Source organism: Fukomys damarensis, unplaced genomic scaffold, assembly GCF_012274545.1.
Source record: "Fukomys damarensis isolate Sample0158 unplaced genomic scaffold, DMR_v1.0_HiC HiC_scaffold_12, whole genome shotgun sequence".
Classification (NCBI taxonomy): Eukaryota; Metazoa; Chordata; class Mammalia; order Rodentia; family Bathyergidae; genus Fukomys; species Fukomys damarensis.
In genome coordinates, this window is record NW_022900924.1 from 50,775,364 (window position 1) to 50,794,209 (window position 18,846).

Here is an 18,846-nt window from a genome sequence, read left to right on the forward strand (position 1 = left end):
TTTTTTTTTTTTGTCAAAGTCATCAACTCAGTCGATATATGGCTGAGCAGCAAAGTCACATTGCAAAGGATCTCTGTATTAGAACAGAGCGATTATGCTTATTTTTTAAAAACAATATACCATATCCTTTGACAAAGTAACTTCTATCTTTTCATACTCCACATCCACTCTTCCCCTCTTCCAAAAAGTTTCATGGCATTAGCATGTCAGGCTGGAAGTCCAGGCAGGACTTCGTGATCTAAGTCATGTATAGAAGCAGAGGCAATACCCAGAGTGTGGCTTCTTAGGTATGGCACCTTCTGTTCCAGAGATCTCTGAACACCAAGAATATGGTCATCTTTCCTTCCACATCCCCAATATCTTCTTGTCTTGGTGAGATAGGAATAAGATAACCACAATAGAGCTCCCACTGACAAATGGGGAGGGTGAGAGGCATATAACAATTACCAGCCCATAGTAATTCTGAAATTCAGCCAGGTCCTGTTGTCTTGTCCACAGAGTAGGGATGTTCCTTGATTAGAGCCCAATTCTGCTCCATTGGAGTGGTTCCCAATCCAGTGTTGTTCTCTGTGGCTCTTGACTCTTGCCTTGATTCTACCTCTTGATTCACTTCACCTTCTCAGACATGTCATTCAGAGGAAATGACTCCTGAGTGCAAATGAGCTCTCCCTTGAGCCCACCTTCTGCATGTAGAAACTTTAGATGCTTCTTCTTATTCAGAATTGTCTCAGTCATCCTGAAATAGTCCAACCTGACATATATCTTTGGATTTCCTGTGTATAAAAATATAGTCTACTTCTTTAGAGGAAACCCCAGATTTCTTTGCAAAGTAGTTTTTTCCACCTTGGAGGGTATGTCAGGGCCCTTAAGATTCTTAGGTTTGTTTTAGTCTGCTGATAAGGAGTATTAGGCACTGATATAAATCTTGTATATACTAATAAAAGGTTCTTACAGCTACATTTTTTGGCTTAATATTTACCTGAAGCCATTTTTTGAGGTCTTTTGCTAGTAGAAAGACTATTTTCCAGGGTTCTTGACAGAGGTCACCTTAGCCAGATCTATGAGTTCACTGTGTTCAATTATCTACTTTCTAAGTTGCCACAGACAGTTTCACCAGTGATTTTACCACTACGTAACTTAGGTGGTTTTTTCATGACTCATACAGCAATTTCCTTACCACTTTTCTAACATCCACTTATTAGCCAATCTCAATAACATGGCCAAGTGTTTTAGTTTTCTATTAATGCAGCACCTTGCTTCTGGCACCCAGAGTTCGCACAGCAAAGCAGAATCTCTATTACTATTAGGGGGTAATGGATATTTATGAACATTAGGACTCATGCAATTATGAAATGAGCTGAGGAATTAAAAGTTGGGAGTGGGAAGTTAAAGAACCACAGAAGGGCCGGGAATTTAGCTCAGTGGTTCCACCGCCTGCCTCTCAAGCACAAGGTTCTGAATTCAATCCCAAGCACCCCCCGCAAAAAAAAAAGAACCACAGAAAAGATCACCAATCATTCACCTAGAGCCATGGCATAGGTGGAAATGTTGGTATCTCCAGAGGAATGCGCCAAGTCCATTTCTTCCCCACCCGCTTTTGGTACCAGGGATTGAACTCAGGACCTTGCCTTGTGAGGCAGGTGGCAGAACCACTGAGCTAAATCCCTGGCCCCTGCCAAGTCCATTTCTTGAAGGAGTTGATTCAGAGTCAAAGGCTAAAGTGGGATTGTGAATACAAAGCTCTTGTGAAGAGATTTCTTAAAGCTATTGCCTCAAAGAAGCCTTCACCTCTGTGGTTCCGCTTGAAAGCCACTGATGACAGGAACCAACCACACTATTGGTCACTAGAGCCAACAGACGGAAGGAAGAGTTGGGCTCAGAAAAGAGGAAGTGGGCAGATTAAAACCTGTTGGGCAGTTCTACAAGTGTCCAAAACAACCTTCAGGGAGTAATGACTATTTTCTTCCAAATTTGCACTTATTCCCAGCTGGACCCACTCTAATCTGGGACTACAGAGGGAAAGAGATTCTGGGGAATATATTTCCCATATTAACAAAATCCTTTAACAAGAGAATCCAGCCCTCATTGTGAAGGTCTGCCTAAATGTAGTCAGAAATGTTCTTCAAAAGCCCAGAGTATGTTTTGGAAAGGCTTCACATGAAGCTTGTGAACACTGATAAGCCAAGTCATGAGGCACCTGGGCTGTAGGAGCGTCTTTGTTGCCTCATATATTAAAGAAGTGTAGGCTAGGGAATCTGGATGCTTGGCTGTCACTGTGAACCTGGTCCCACCACTCACTAAATTGATTCCCCACTCAAGAGATAGCTCCTCATTCTCTGGATTCACACTTACTTTGCTGATTCACTTAAATCTCTGCTGCAATTCCTTCATCGATAAAATGAGGACAATGACTCCTGAACTTCTCTCTCCGTACTTCCTTTGGAGAAGGTGACTGGGCACGATCAAGGCGGTTATGAACTGTGCCAATGAGTCCCTGCCCACGTGAAGGGTGCCTAGAAGTCTTTCCATAGAAATCTGATAAACTTCCTGCTGCCCTACTGCAGTTTTGCCTAGGAGGTTTGTGCTTCAGGGAACTCATAGAAAACTCTAGCTTTTTCTTCTAAGATCCGTTGCCCAGTGCTCAATTCTCACCAGAGCTCCTCTCCTACACCAGGTGGTACAAGAAAGCTTGGCTGAGACTCCGGGTGCTCCAATTCTTCACTACCCGCTGTGCCAGGCTGTTCCTCCACACCACCCAACCTCCTTCTACTCTTTCTACTTATGCCTGAATCCTACTCACCACCCACTCCCCAGCCCAAAGAGCATTTGCTCTCCCAAAACTTTTTGTGTATTTGTTTTTGGTTTTTGTTTTTTTCCAGAGCTGGGAATCAAACCAAATTGAGGAGGGCTTGCATGTGCTAGGCAAGTGCTTTACCACTGAGCTACATCCCCACTCCTAAATGTTTCTGGTCCTCCTCAGCTGGTTGCAATTTTTATCTTCTTTAAATCCCCAAGCTGCCCATCTTTCATTGAAGTTGCCAAACTCAGACAACATTCTAATGTACACATATGAATGCTCCCGAGGTTCTACTAAATGTCACATTCCCAGATGCAGGAGACTTGCCTTTTTAACTCATGCCACAAAATAAGTAGTTTTTGGCATCCTCCACATTAAAGTCCAGACAGAATTTGGTACATAAATATTTGTCAAATTGAGTTAGAACAAAACAAATTAAGTACATGCAACCACATGTTGGTGCCCTAAATAACAGGCGTCTGCAAGGACACTGCTGCCCACAACAAAAAGTAGAAAAATGAAGCCTCTATGATCCTCAGCCACATGGAATCTATTGTTATGAATTTGGGGACTTTGCTCAATAAGCTCCCTCCCCATGTTGATCTGATGACATCAGAGATAAGACAGTCTGAACAGAAAGCCTCCTGCCTGTGCTTAGAGGCAAATGATCTTTGGAGAACTTTATAAGCCACAGCAGGGGATACTAATATTAAGCAGGCTGGTGACCTCTCTGTTTAGGTTAGAGCTGGAGCTGTCACTGAGCCACATCCTTTCTGGGAAACAATCCATGCACCCAAGATAAGGTTCCAAGAAGCTCTTGAGCCAGGAAAATTGTTTAACCAAGTGTCCTTTGTCATGTACTCTCTGGGTAGGTGGTTCCGTTCCCCAGTCTCCGAACAGTTCCAGAAGCAAAACTGATATCAGAAAACGCTCCTGTGAGCTCTCTGCCATTGAACAAGTCATTTCCCTTTCTGGGCCTCAGTTTCCTCTAGAATAAGGGAAATCGGAATAACTCTGAAAGGTCCCTCCCAGCTCTGCTCTTCCAGGATTCTAGTCGGGGCTGCAAGCTGACTTCCCAGGGCCCTGGGCTCCTGTCCTTCCCTTCTCTGCCATGGCTCTCCTTCCGCTGGGGCATACTTCCCTGTTCTCTGGAATAATGTGATTGTGCAGATGATGACTCTCTGTCATCATGAAAATTCCTTAAACACAGAAGTTACAAGAAGGGAAGACTTTAATCACAGATTCTCAGTGAGTCTCTCTCTATTCCAAATGATCTCTGGTTCATTTCTGTTGAAAATATCCACTTCCCAAACATTACAGAAGACAAGAGGCCCCGAGGATGCCAAGTTATAGGAAGGAAGTTTGCTGTGGCAGGAGCTATTAGTGCTCAAGGCACAACTACTCACTGGTAACTGGTTTTGTATCGCACAGATACAGATCACAAACAAGCTCAGCCTGATCAAGCCCATCAACAGGCCACAAGCCTCAACCGCTATGTTGAAACTCCTATTCACAGTCTTCCGGTTGGTTTATTTAATGGATAGCAATGCTGACTGGCTAGAACACTAGTTTTTCAGAGGTAGAAGGGAGCCTAGATCTCAGCAAGTTCAAACTCCTTTCTACAGACACATAACTGGGTGCTAAAGAGGGACCAATCATGTAGTAGATTATGGTAGAATGAAGACCTCTAAATAGTGGGTTCACACACCGTACAGTACTCCAAAGCAGAGGTGGCTAAGACAGAGCACTCAGTTCATGCAGTTTCTTATAGAAGCACTGTCTCACAAGCCTCACTCTAAATATATCTAGTCTTCTTTTTTATTAAGCTCCAATAAGAGCAGGTTAAGTGGTTTCTCAGAATATATTAAAAATAAACCAAGAAGTACAACTACTAGACTGATTAAAAGACAGGAAAAGAACACTATATAAAAGAGACATAAGCTGGGCATGGTGGTGCATGCCTGTAATCCCAGCACTCGGGAGGCTGAGGCAGGAGGATCGCTGTGAGTTCGAGACCAGCCTGGGCTACATAGTGAGTTCCAGGTCAGTCTCAACTACATAGTGAGACCTTGTCTCATAAAAATAAAAAGAGAGAGAGAGAGAGAGAGAGAGAGAGACATAAAAATTGCAAAGGCATATAGTCTGACAACATTCCATGCTAGACAAACAATTTCACACAACTCAACATCCCCCAAGAATCTCCCTTTAATGTTGTATGTGGTAACTGAAACTCATAAGAATGTCCTGGATCACCAAGTAAGTGTGAGCATGTTTTACGTAAGAAAACAGGGATTGTATAAAGCACTTTCTTTTCACAAAGAAGCGTTGCATCTAAAAGGAAAAAAAACTTTGAAAGATTACAGTGAGGTAGACTTTCAGCTATCTAGAAACCTCAGTTCACCAAAGTAGCACAGCAGCTGGGTTCTTCAGAGAAGTGATATTTGAGCTGTGTGAGGAAGAGCACAAGGAGGCTGCTGTGAACTCACGGAATCTGCAGAGAAGAAGAGCAAATAGCAAAGCCATGATCTCATTTTCTGTTTACACTTCAATTCCCTATGTTAGTGATTAATTATCCTTGTGTTTCATTGCCAGGGCAAATTGTTTTTCTTTAAAACGCTTTCTTATTTTAAATAAATAAACCATTAATTTCAAATCAGAAGTGTCAAATGTCAAGATACTTCTGTCATACTAAGTTAATGAACAAAACAGTGAATCTAATAGAAGTTGCTTAGAGATAGACTGCCTTTGGGAACTTCCCTTTAATGACTTACCATTCTTAGTTGGATTTTCTCATGTATCTTGGCTAAAGCCTCCCTCCAGAAATTACAAGCACAAATACAAGCTTAAAAGAACCAAATTACACATGAGATGACAGGAGCGGTGTGTAGGTCAAGTATCCAAATCAAACTAAATTCACCAACCAGCTACCTGACTGCCCGATGTATACGCCAAACCAGACACACACAGTGAGCTTTTCCTAGCATCTCTGCTTTGCTCTCCGAATTCCCCTGGGCCTTCCAGCTCTTTCAAATTTGGAAATTCTTTCAGTAAGTAGGCTGGGTCTGAACATACACACCTAGACACAGTTTCTACATGATTTCAATATACTTTCTGCATTTTAAAGACTACCTATTAAATACAGTTCTGATTTCATGACTTCCTGTTTGGACGTTTTTAGTATCTTCTACTTAAAGAAGTAATAGTATCCACACTCAGTCATAATCTACTTTCTAGACATCCTTCCAAGAACATCTCCTAGGACAGTTTTACAGACTCCCTGGCTTCGCATAGTTCCCAGAATGGGTCTGCACCTTTAGTGAGTGTTTATTAGTTAACTACCATGCACCAGATCCTCTCCCACCCCCTGCGGGCATATCTATAAAGAACTGTCTTGATTTCCTATTGCTTCTGTTCTAGTGGGGATTTTCACCACCTTTTAAGTACTTACACTGAAGTGCTTGTCATGCTACATAATAGCTCCTATTGTGTCTGTTTTCCTTAGTCTGAACACTGCAGTCCTGTGCACGGTCCTATGCTCTCTCTCTTTTTCATCACCCCCCAACTCATGCTATCCTCAGTGGCCAGCACACACTGGATTCTCAATGAATAACTTATATTGTGTCTAAACTTTCTTTGTTTGGAAATATAGTGAGATTCTATTGCATACAGAATCTGTCTCCAAGGTATCTAACTCTTGTTAAATTTTAACAATGAGTTATTTTTCAATAAGTAAGTCACTTGGTTGGCATTAGGAATGACAAATAACAAGCCACTTCTAAAGAAACTAAAACAAATGAATAAAACTGATCAGATGGCCATCCTGACTTCACATGTCACGTGTCTTCCCTAAACCCAAGAATGCCTAACCCTCTTTCTTTGAGTTTCCCGGTCTACTGTACGCCTGGTCTACTCATATGCAGCCCCTTCCTCTTTCCTCCTGGAGATCAGAGACAGAGCTGAAATGTGAAGCCACTCATCTTGTTCCCTTTCACTTTAACCTTAAAGGTAGAAACGGAAGACCAGGCGCTGGCAACCTTCTGTGGGAGGGAGACCACAGATACAGAGCAGACCCCCGGCCAGGAAGTGGTCCTCTCCCCTGGCTCCTTCATGTCCATCACTTTCCGGTCAGATTTCTCCAATGAGGAACGATTCACAGGCTTTGATGCCCACTACATGGCTGTGGGTAAGTTGGGTAACTGGGTGACTCAGTGCCAGGACTGCCTTTTTCTATAAGGATGAAAACAGCGTTGTGCGTTCTTCTTGACAATGGACATCTATATACTCACAACAAAGACTACCATTCACTTCTTACTGCACTCAGCCCACCACATATCTGTCTATCTGAATTAGCCAGCTTTCCTGTTACTGGGACACAACATCTGACACCCACACCTTAAAGGTGTTCTCTTCACTCGCGGTTGGGGGGTTTCATCCATAGTCTTCTGCTTCCATGACAGAAACAACACAGAGGAAGGGTGTGAAAGAACAAAGCTGTTTAGTTCATGGTAGCGGGGAAAGAGAGCAAGGAAACAGGGCCAGAGCAGAAGAGAGCAGGAACCAGACATAGACACCAAGGCCAACCCCTCCAGGGAGCTCCCAAAGCCAATCAAACTGAAGCCCCACCCTAATCGCCACACCATCTATCTCTCCTATACTCAGCTATTCATATTTTTTGATACATTTCTAAGTGATTACAGGCTCCTCCTCTACTTGCTGGATACTTCAGCGTGTATAGATTGTGTTAAGTTTCATCTCTGTTCACAGGTTTTTTTTTTCAAGTGTGGAATTTACATTCAATGAAATACACAAATCTTAAGTGTACATTTGCTGAATGTTAAAGATTTTGTATTTGTATATATTCCAAACCCCTATCAGGAAAATAATTTCAGCCTAGAAATTTCCCTCGTGCTCCTGCCCAGTCAATCCTTGCTCCCAAACCCCACAGAGCAGATGATTCTTTTGATTATTTTACCCATAGATTACTTTGCCTCTTCTAAAACTTCACATAAATGAACGCATAGAAAATAGACTTGAAGGATGAGGATTCTTTTACTCAGCATAATGTTCTTTATTTTGCTGCATGTATCAATAATTTATTCCTTTTCCTGGCAGAGTAACGTTCATGCCATAAGTCTTTTTATCCCTCCTCCTATTGGTGAACACGTGGTCTCTAACTTATTTTTGACTCATTAATAAAGTTTCTATGAACCTTCTGATACTTCTTTTTGTGAACATATGTTTTTATTTGTTTTGGCTAAATATCTAGAAATAGAGTTACTGGGTCAGAAGGTAGCCATGTTAGTTTTATTTAAAAAAAAAACAGTCCTTTTCCAAACTAATTACATCATTTTGTATATGTCCAGCAGTGTAGGGCATGGCTGTCCCATATCACTAGCAACATTAGATATTGCCAATTTTTAAAATTTTAACCATTGTGGTATGTATGAAGTGATACTTCATTATGGTTTAAATTGTATTCCCTGAAGATTATGATGTTTAGAGGGAAATAAAAGAAGGAAAGAAGAGAGAGAGAGAGAGAGAGAGAGAGAGAGAGAGAGAGAGAAAGGAGTAGAAGTTAAGAACCCAAGCTCTGAAGCCAGCTCACCTGGATTCTGTTTGTCTCCGTTTCATCGTCTTTCTTCCTTTCTTTATTTATTTTTGTTTTGTTTTGAGACAGGGTCTCACTATGTAGTTGAGACTGACCTGGAACTCACTATGCAGTCCAGGCTGGTCTTGAACTCACAGAGATCCTCCTGCCTCAGCCTCCGGAGTGCTGGGATTACAGGCATGTGCAGCCATGCCCGGCTTTTTAGTTTCATCTTCTTTAAAATGAGGATAGTAACAGTCCTGCGTCCTGAGATTGTTGCCTGGCATGGTAATTACTACCACTGTCAAAAAACAATCTTTCCACAATGAGTCAGGTCGCCTCGGTTGGAACCTGGCTATCTGTGAGCTTGGGTAAGTTGCCTAAGTACTCCAGAGTTCTGGTTTTGGTGCTCAGGAAAGGAAGAGAATGACCACCCCGGGGCCCTGTAGGAAGACAGAATGAGAGAAACCACAAACCTCTCAACCATGAGCGAGCATCTCAGCTAAGTGCTCTGTGCATATTGGTTCCCATGTCCATCGTCATGCGTGCATTAACTGGAAGGTACCTGCCCCGCAGATGTGGACGAGTGCAAGGAGAGGGAGGATGAGGAGCTGTCCTGCGACCACTACTGCCACAACTATATCGGTGGCTACTACTGCTCTTGCCGCTTCGGCTACATCCTCCACACAGACAACAGGACCTGTCGAGGTAAGGCTGGGGGATAATTTGTACATTGCTGTGATGAGCTGCGTCTTCTGATATGAATCTCATAGGAACAACTGAAAATTAATCAGAGATGCAGCTCAGACATGACGCACAGAGAGTTACTGAGGTGCTCACCCAGCCTAGAAGCCTGGGCTTCAGTTCTCCAAGCAGTGCATGAGAGAAGCTCTATTAGGCTGTCTTTCCTCCTTTATTCCTGGGCACTATTGCTACCCCGTAGGTCCCTGACTCCTCTTCTCCTGCCGGTAGTGAAACCTGAACAAGTTTGGGAGAAATCTGGGTTTCAGTCTTTTCTTTCTGACCCATGAACTATGCCTCCTAGCAGTTCCTTTTTCATTTGCTTCTATATCCCCTAAACTCACCTACTAAAGAAGTAATCTCAGTCCAAAGGAAGAAGGAGAGAAGCAAAGATGGACCCAGCAGAAAGATTCCCGTTCCTCCTATCTTTCTTTGTTTTCATCTCCCATCACCACATCTCCTGTTCTACAGTCTTAGGCTGGGGCAGGGATACAGAAATGGAAAGGGTATGAGTCATCTTTCCTGTTGATGGGACACAGTATCCAGCACTCACAATTTAAAGGAGGGAAGGTTTAATTTAGCTTATGGTTTTGGAGGTTTCAGTCCCTGGTTGGCTGACTCCAATGTGAAAAACTGCATGGTAGAAGGGCATGGAGGAGCAAGACTGCTTAGTTTATGGTGCCCCAGAAGCAAAGTAGGGGAGCAGCACCAGAGAGGAAGGGGTGAGGGGCCAGATACAGCTAGAGCCGTGTCTCCATGACCCAACCAGACACACCTAGAAGTGCGCTCCATTGATACCCTATGCTGATCCCACAGCCAGTCAAGCTGACATTGCACCACTCTGTTGGCTGAACCAACAGAATGGTTCAGCCACTTTGCAGTAGTCCCCTTTTAGAGGGGTAACAGCCACATAAACCAGGGTTCAATGCGGCCAGTGCTAGTTTTATTACATTTATGTAAAGGAAGTATGGAAACAGCACAATCAGACCTGAGCTGGCCTGGAGAAGTAGGCAAATGCTTACCACAGATTGTGTCCCTTGACAAGGATGAAAGAATAGGGGAAGGAGGACATTCCATTCAGGGACCGTAGCTTCTTCAAATACGTCAAGGTGTGATCAAATCTGAGACATCAGAGTGAGGGACCGTGCTTGGGATCTCACTTGAAAGCGGAGTTAGTGATCGGTGGAGGAGGACAAGGCTAGAGGCAGAGTTTTCTTCCTCTTTCAGAAAGTGCTACTTGTTTCTGAATAAAGCCTATACTACCTGTTAGTATTAAGCAGTATAAAATAAAAGAAACATGCAGGAATTGTCTTGAAGAGGATTATATTTTATGTCATTTTTATTCAGTAAGTATTAAGCATATACTATGGGCTGAGTAGAGTAAGAGCTACAATAGCTGAAGTAGAGTGTGGCTTCGCAATTTTTTTTACCCTTGCCCCTAGGAGTCTCCCTTTTATTGGTACCACAGACATGCCGTATGTGTGTTCACGTACTGTGTGTCTACCTGTGCATTGTGCATAAGAGTAAAACCTCTCCTCTTAGGGCCAATTTTGGCCCCTCTTCAGATGAGGATTACCCCAGGCGATTGCTTGAGGTAGAAAATGAAAACAAATGGGAATTTAGGGTACCTCAATCTAAATCCTCTGCAGTTCATCACTGCAGGACTTTCTGTTAGTCTTGCCTCTCTTGCTGGGCTTCAGATTTCTCATTTGCAAATGGGAAGGGATGAACAAAGACTTAGGAAGCACGAATATGCTAGCACTTACATGGGTCAGCCCAAGGGCAAAAGTTCAATGGCAAATACAGGCTCCTCTCAGCGCTAAGTTGTTGCCAGTTTCCCAGGACACTGGGTCCTTGATGCAGTAAAAGAAAAGGCAAACAAAGCTGGCCTCACAGTCTAGAGGGAACAAGGAAATCAACAAGTGATGTGACATAGGGCCAGGTAGTAGACAGCACTATGAAGAAAACAAAAGAAGGGCAAGGTTGGAGAGTGAGGGTCCTTAATTAGATGAGAATCAAGGAAGGATTTGAGTAGAGACCTAAATGAATCTGGGCAAAGGGGGAAACAGGGCCAAAAATCCCCCCATGACCACTTCATCTCGAAACCCTTCTTTCTGAGAGTCCTTGTCCGCCCCCTACAAGTGCTAGGGACTCTGATGAGAATGGTCATCACACAGGTAAACAGATCTAGGTAGAGACTTAGAAATTCTGCGTTGGAGTCTTCACTGCAGGTTACACGTATATAATTTTGGTTAAATCACTTCCCTTCGTGGAGATTCAATTTCCCACCTGCGAAGTAAGGATGCTGCGTCCTTCCCTGCTTATGCCATGGGGCCGCTAGCAAAAGCACACAGTGACAGAAAAGTGAGGGTTTGATGTGGCTATGGCCCTGGTGTGCCATCTTCTCCATATGTTTCCCACAGTGGAGTGCAGCGACAACCTCTTCATCCAGAGGACCGGCCTGATCACCAGCCCTGACTATCCCAACCCTTACCCTAAGAGCTCTGAATGCTTCTACACCATTGAGCTGGAGGAAGGCTTCATGGTCAGCCTGCAGTTCGAAGACATTTTTGACATTGAGGACCATCCTGAGGTGCCCTGCCCATATGACTTCATCAAGGTGAGCTTCTCCTGGGAATGCCAGGAATTCTGGACTTAATTGGGAAAATTGCTATTATGGGCTTTTCATGCTCTCCCAAGATGGGGAGCCAAGCAGCTACCTTCCCCAGAAAAACATTACTTAAAATAAGCAGTTGCCAGCTTAATCAGATCCATTCTGAGGATCTCTCCTGAGCCAAAACTGGCTCCCTGGCCACAAGGGTGATTTGAGGTAGAGTCACAGGTCCAGTGTGCATTCTGGAAAGATCCCATGGGCGTAGAATCAGTGCAGGGGCGTGCAGCCTGTGTGGTCACTCAGAAACAGCATATGCTCTGTCAATGTTCCACTGTTGACCCTTTGCACTTCTTAGTATATTTTGAACAAGGGGTTCCCATTTTCACTTTGCACTGGACCCCATAATTATGCCACTGGTCCTGCTTTGGGGAAGAGGCTATATGCCAGGCAAAACAGAAATAAAAGAGTGCCACAGACCAGTAACTATTCAAATTGTAGTTAGTCCAATAGCATAGTTGAGATGCAAAGGCAGCCTGAAATCAAGCCATGGCTGGGATAGCAAGGGAGGTATTTTTTAGATACATGGGAAGTAAAATCTCCAATTCTTAGAGAGCTGAGACATCAAAGTGGAACTGAGTATTGGGGTCTGATCTCAGGAGAGACACTGAGCTGGGAAGAAAGCAGGTGCCATAAAGTCCACAAATAAGTGCTGTGTAAAGCATATGAATGCCATGAGGGCTGCCCTGAGGAGAAAATAGAGGAAAGCTACAGTACGATAAATTCAAAGAGGTAGGCAGAAGAAAAAGACTCCACAAAATAGGCCAGAAAGAGCCATAAAATGAGCTATATTAAAAGGAGCTGTCAGTAATGGGAGAAGCAGAGATGGCTAAGAAACTGAAAGGAAACAAGAGCTTAGGGCATGGACCATTCTGGGATTAGATCCAGAGGCTAAGGGGCAGCATGACTACAGATGGGAAGGGTGTGTACTAAACTCCTGCCATCAGAACAGCCCACAACAACTCTCACTACCCTGTTCTGTAGATCAGAAATAACAGTGGGCTTAATTGGGTTATCTACTTTGGGTCACATGAGGTCAAAATCAAGGTGTCAACTAAACAGGGCTCTTAGCTTGAGGCTCTGCAAAAGAATCCACTTCCAGGTTTGTTTAAGTTGTTGGCCAAATTCAGTCCCTTGCAGCTGTAGGACTGAAGTTCCCATCTTTTTGCTGATGGTCAGCAAGGGGTGGGTCTCAGCACCTAGAACCTGCTCTCAGATCCTTCTGTGTTACTCCCTGAAAAATCTGTTCGGCGAGAGGATTTATAATATAATCACAGAGTAACACGAGGTGTGATCATAAGGGTCTTCTGAAAATTCTGGTTACCACACATGGTGTCCCAGGAGCTTCGCATGGGTGCCTCATCCAGGTACTTAGCCTTTTGAGAGTTCACTTCTCCTCCCTCTGCAGGATAAGAGAAGGATATCACTCAGGATTGTAGAAGTCACCAAATTCCAGCTAAGGGTTCCTGGTCCTTGGAGACAGAAGGAAAGGGGTCAAATGTACAAGGAAAGAGCCAGGACAAGTGGTCAGGGACTCTGGGTCAGTTACTGGCTTCTCTCCTTCTACACTGCATACATCCTAATCCAAACCATATTGCATCTCCTGATCAACTGTAAAACTTCCCAACTGGTTCTCTTGCTTCCGGCCTTGTTCTGTGATGGGTTTTCCCATAGCATCCAAAGATAAAGTGACTCAATAATGACTGTATTTGGCATTGAACCTAAACTCCTCACCTCAGTCTTCACCTGCCTTTCCAACCCCATGTCATGCCACTCCCTCAGTCCCAGCCACACAGATTCCTTCCTGCCAAGCTCATTTCCACCTTTGGCCTTGACTTTTACATACGCTGCTTTCTCTGGTTGGAAAAATGCTCCTCCCTACTCTTTACACAACAGGCTCCTACTCATCCTACCTGCCAGATCAGTGTCACATCATACTCACCTGCCTTTCCAACCCCATGTCATGCCACTCCCTCAGTCCCAGCCACACAGCTTCCTTCCTGCCAAGCTCATTTCCACCTTTGGCCTTGACTTTTACGCTGCTTTCTCTGGTTGGAAAAATGTTCCTCCCTACTCTTTACACAACAGGCTCCTACTCATCCTACCTGCCAGATCAGTGTCACATCATCATAAGGCCTTACTTGACCACTGATTTAAAGTTGTTGGCTATTATATCACCATCTACTGTATAAATGATGGATTCTATAGCTTGGGGAGATTTTAACAAATGAATTATAAATACATAGCATATATTTCCGTTGTATAATGGGCTACAATTATTTTGTGGGTCATCTGTTGTTAATCTCCACCTATGCTGCAGATTCCTTAGAGCACAGAGACCTTCTATTTTGTGTTGGACAAGGCTCTGCTCTTCTCTCAGTCCCAGTTCATTCATCACTGAGCAGAAGATTATTAACTTGCCTTGTCCATTTCCAGGGCCATTATCAATTCTAAACAAGAGAGTAAACATGAAACTATTTGGTGATGGGCAAGGCCTACTAAAGACACCAGTGAGGGCCACAGATTCCCATCAAGGCTTCCACAAAACCTGAGTACAGGATAGCAGTGTTGCCCCTCTGCAGATTGGATGTAACTCTTCTCTTTGTCTGCACTGCCTTCCTTAGATTAAAGCTGGTCCCAATGCTTATGGGCCTTTCTGTGGGGAGAAGGCACCAGAACCCATCAGTACCCAGAGCCACAGTGTCCAGATTCTGTTCCACAGTGACAACTCAGGCGAGAACCGGGGCTGGAGGCTCTCCTACAGGGCTGCAGGTAACCTCTGTCCTCCTCTGCCCTACTGAACCACCGCGCTCAGCCCTCAAAAGGATGGAGGTCATGGGAGGATGGGATATAGCCCAGGACTCTTCTGTGTACCTGGGTGGGACTCCTGCTGAGTAACTTGGCACCAAGGCACATGCTCTCTCCTGACTTAGTTTCCCATTGATACAAGGGAAGGGGTCAGGGGAGCAACGATATTATGTCAGTTTGGACTACATTGGTAGTTTTCAAAAATGGCTGTACTTCAGCATTGTGTGAGGGGATTAAAAGAAGAAATCTTGTTTCCTGAACCCCACCCTCACACTGTGATTCATTAGGACTAGACAGGGGCTTCCAGCTGCAGTCTCCTCTGAGTCTGAGACTAGAATTTTAGTGTAGCTTGGAGGTCAAATGTATGATTATGGTGGTGTCCTCCCTGTAGGCCCCTAAACTGGCAAAGGACAAAAGCTCCACTTCTAATGTCCCAAAGCAACCAATCTTCACCCAAACGCTGATAGAGCTATTGGACCCAAGTGGTCTGAACACTCAAAGAGAAAGAGTGGATATCAGTTCAGCATGATTGATCTGTTTCATAGACCCTGAAACCCTGGCTCTGTCTGTATGATTTCACCTGGTACCCAGTCTGGGGACAGGAGTGGACAGGAAATTAACAAAAGAGTTTATCCAGGAAAAAGTATCGGGGATACGTGAAGATCCTATGGTAGTTCACCTTTAAAGAGAGGACTCAGAAACATAAGATCACATGTCTGATGCTTTGAAGAGCAGATGTGAAAAGAAAGGATAACTAGAGTCATCCTGGGTGGCCCAGTGGCAAACTTAGAAGGGCACAGATTTCAACTGAAATGGGGAACAGAAGAGTCCGTGGGTGGAAGGTACAAGTATGGGAAGAACTGAGCTCCTTGTCACTACAGGACTGCAAGTAGACACTGGGTGTCGGTATGGAAGACTTGGTAAAGAAAGCATGGGGCAAGAGTTGGATTCAATGACCTTTAATATTCCTCCCAACCCTGACTTTGAGTGAAACGTGTTGGCCCATCACTTCATTTTGCCAGTATGGAAATGAGGGGGCACTGGAAAGTGACTTACTCCTGGCCTCAAAGCAAAGTCTTCCAATACCAGTTCCACTGCTTCCACCTCCAGCTGCCCTTGCTTTCTAGGGGCTGCTTCTTCACGGCAGACTTCTCTCTGTCTTCTCACCTGCTGTCTCTTCATTTACTTCCCACCAGGAAACGAGTGCCAGGAGCTACGGCCTCCTGTCCACGGGAAAATTGAGCCCTTGCAAACCACGTATTCCTTCAAAGACCAAGTGCTCATCAGCTGTGACACAGGCTACAAAGTGCTGAAGGTGAGGAGTGGCGAGGCCAGAGAAACTCTCCAGGCCTCCCAAGGCAGAGGGGCTGCTGAAACTTGCCATAGCGCTAGCACAGTATTTTCCTAGCCATCCTAGAAGCCTTCGCAATGCTCCAGCATTTTAAAGCATGTGTCCATGACTGCTTTCACTTCTATAACTGGCACCAAAGTCTTTTATCAGAGCATGGGCTGGCTTGGCTTTTAAAAATATTAATCCCTGCAAATCTATAATCTCTGTAATCAGGGCTAAGAACTTTAACATAGTTCATCAGGCCTATAAGAGCAGGGTGGGATACTGAAAAGGAAAGTTGAGTTTTTAAAGGTAGTGGACAGGCGCTGCTTACTCTACCACCCTCTGAAATATGGGTTCTCCTACTTAAAAATAAAGCAAATCATCACCTGAGACTCACTTCAGAGAATCTAAAGGAGTGTCTCCAGGGTGGGACCAGTGCTTGGTGTGTTTCATATGTTCTCCGGGTGAACTTAAAGTGCAGCCAAGCTAGAGTAACACTGGTCTCATTGGTGGTTCTCAAAGAAGGGCCCCAGGACTGGCAGCCTCAGCATCACCTGAAAATTTGCTAGAAAAGCAAATCAACCCACTGAATCAGCAATTCAGACCCAGGGCCCAGAAGTGTGATTTAACAAGGTCTTCAGGCAATGCTGACTGCTTTGTTCAAGTTTGAGGACCAGTGTTCTGAAAAAGCAGTCAAGGCTACAGCTTTCTCTTTCTAAATGATTGTCCCAGGCCCACCATCACATGGTCATTGCCCCTTTTCAGAGTATGAACTGGGACTTGGAAGGCTTACCCTTCGCCTTCAGTTTGCCCTTGGAGGTCCATATGGGGAAAATCCCAGTTGAGTGAAGCCGTGTTTGGAGTATGAGTTAACTTTGCTGGAAAACAACCACTGACCCCATTGCCTCTTTCTTCTCACTCCCTTCTTCTGGTTTCTTCTCAGGATGATGTGGTGATGGACACATTTCAGATTGAGTGTCTGAAGGATGGGACATGGAGTAACAAGATTCCTACTTGTAAAAGTAAGAAAACCAAATAGGTTCATGATAAGGATAATGAATTCACTTTTGTTGCTGGGATGGGGGCAGAGACCAAGCCAGGACAAAAGCCTGGCAGGAGCTCTGTAAGAGGAATAGGGATAAGAACTAAAGAGACCCATGAGAGCTGGACAAAAAGAACTCTAATGCCCCTTGCTGCAATAAGATGTTGGGATCCCAAAGTAAACTTTTGTGGGTCCCAATTTACTTTCTAAATACTTTTACCTCAGTCTCCAGACAGGTTGCCAAACTTGCTAAAGGAATAGTGTTGCCAGATTTGAACCTAGCTCTGACAATTGCAATTCAGGAAACCAGTTTGGCACTGTTGCTTAGAGCTGAGTTGTCCTGTGGTCTACATAGCCACCCTCTGTATCCACTGAGTCTTCCGGGAAAGCTCATGACACACGGCTGTGTGGATCTGGCTGTTCTGTCAGTAGAGTGGACCTATAGGAAGAGAAGAATACAGCTATTTGTTGTTCTTCAGACCTGGAGTTTGTGCCTTGGCTCTACAACAGCACCCTCTTTGACCATGGACGAGATTTTTTTTCATCTCAACTGTAAAATAGTTTGTACTAGCTTTAATATTCTACAATGTATACCAGTGGTTCTAAAAGAATATCGTCTATATATATCCTCTACTGATCATTGTAAAAATAGAGATTTGCATCTAGTAACTCCTCTCCCTTCACACCCAAGAGATTTCAGTGCAAGACCTGTGTGGACCACAGTTTTAAAATCTTACATGAAGCAGCAGTGATGAAGAGAGGTATAGTGGCAGAGTAAATCAGGGAAGGAGGAATTGGCTTGAGAATGGGAAGTTGAGAATTAAGATTGGTCGCATTCATCCCCAGCTCAGGACTTTTTGTGTAAACTTTGGTCTGCTGCCCTCCTTCCTTTCTCCTAAATGGCTCCTGCCAAAGAGGATACTGGTAGACAGGGGAGCTCCCTTGATGTAAGTTCCAGGCAGAATTTGGAAGCATAACATGTTTGTCTTTCTTTTTCATATAATGATGTGGCTATCGTCAGGACCAGTGTTGGAAAAGAAAGGTATTTTGTGCCTTCAAAAAAGAAGTTTCAACTAACATTTAGTGGTTGCCTGAGCAGAGTTCTATTAAGCATTCAGGTGGGAAAGATAAAGTCCAGGCAGGAAGAACTCAAACCCTATCCAACCCAGCTTAACATGGTGCTGTGACTAAGTCCTAAGTCAGACACCCTGTGGGACAAAGCAAGAGTCACTTTGAAAAAGGTATAGGAAGATTGGAGATGTATGTTTGGGGCAGAACCTGGCTCTGCAGTCGTGAAGTTCCAGATTCAAAGGCAGATTGTATGATTTGAGTGTCCCCAAGCAACCTACTCAGACTCTTTTGGCCTTGGTCTCCTGACCTCAAGACTGTACTGAGGACAAACCAGGCTAATGTACATACCACATCTCTAGAGGAACAAGAATAAATAATGATCAATAAAAGCTTATTTCTCAACCCATTCATTAGGAAGGGGTTCAGTGCCTCCCTCATTTGTATTTTTGGAAAGTAGAGAATGTCATTAATATTTTTCTCTGATGAAACACATGATTTCAATTATAACAGAAGCATTGATAGAAGTAAGGCACTACTGTATTGGAAAGTGCTATTTTCATGACTTACATTAGGATGTAATAGAATGTTCTGTCCTTTTAACAAAATATGACCTTAGGGCTACAGCTCTAAGTCTAAGTCTAAGTGGTAGCGCCCTTGCCTAGGATGTGCAGAGCTCTTGATTCAATTCCCAGCTCTGAAAGAAAAGAAATAAAAAGTAACAAAGAAGGAAAAATGGAAGAGAAGAAAATAGACCCAACTCTTTCATAGTGGGCTGAAAGTCCCAGGGATTCTGGGG

At 44.0% G+C, this 18,846-nt stretch overlaps 1 protein-coding gene across 3 annotated transcripts in view; it reads left to right on the forward strand.

The window, feature by feature from the left end:
• The window catches only part of Masp1 (mannan binding lectin serine peptidase 1), a 66,614-nt gene that overhangs the window by 22,189 nt on the left and 25,579 nt on the right, over positions 1-18,846 (forward strand). For all 3 annotated transcript variants that reach the window (XR_004516834.1, XM_010624145.2, XM_010624146.2), the window contains exons 3-8: positions 6,803-6,980; positions 8,961-9,092; positions 11,549-11,745; positions 14,421-14,568; positions 15,801-15,919; positions 16,881-16,959. Coding sequence is in view for 2 of the 3 variants with exons in the window: in XM_010624145.2 (XP_010622447.1) it covers positions 6,803-6,980; positions 8,961-9,092; positions 11,549-11,745; positions 14,421-14,568; positions 15,801-15,919; positions 16,881-16,959 (853 nt within the window). In the remaining variant the exon portion in view is untranslated. The remainder of the gene's footprint in view (positions 1-6,802; positions 6,981-8,960; positions 9,093-11,548; positions 11,746-14,420; positions 14,569-15,800; positions 15,920-16,880; positions 16,960-18,846) is intronic.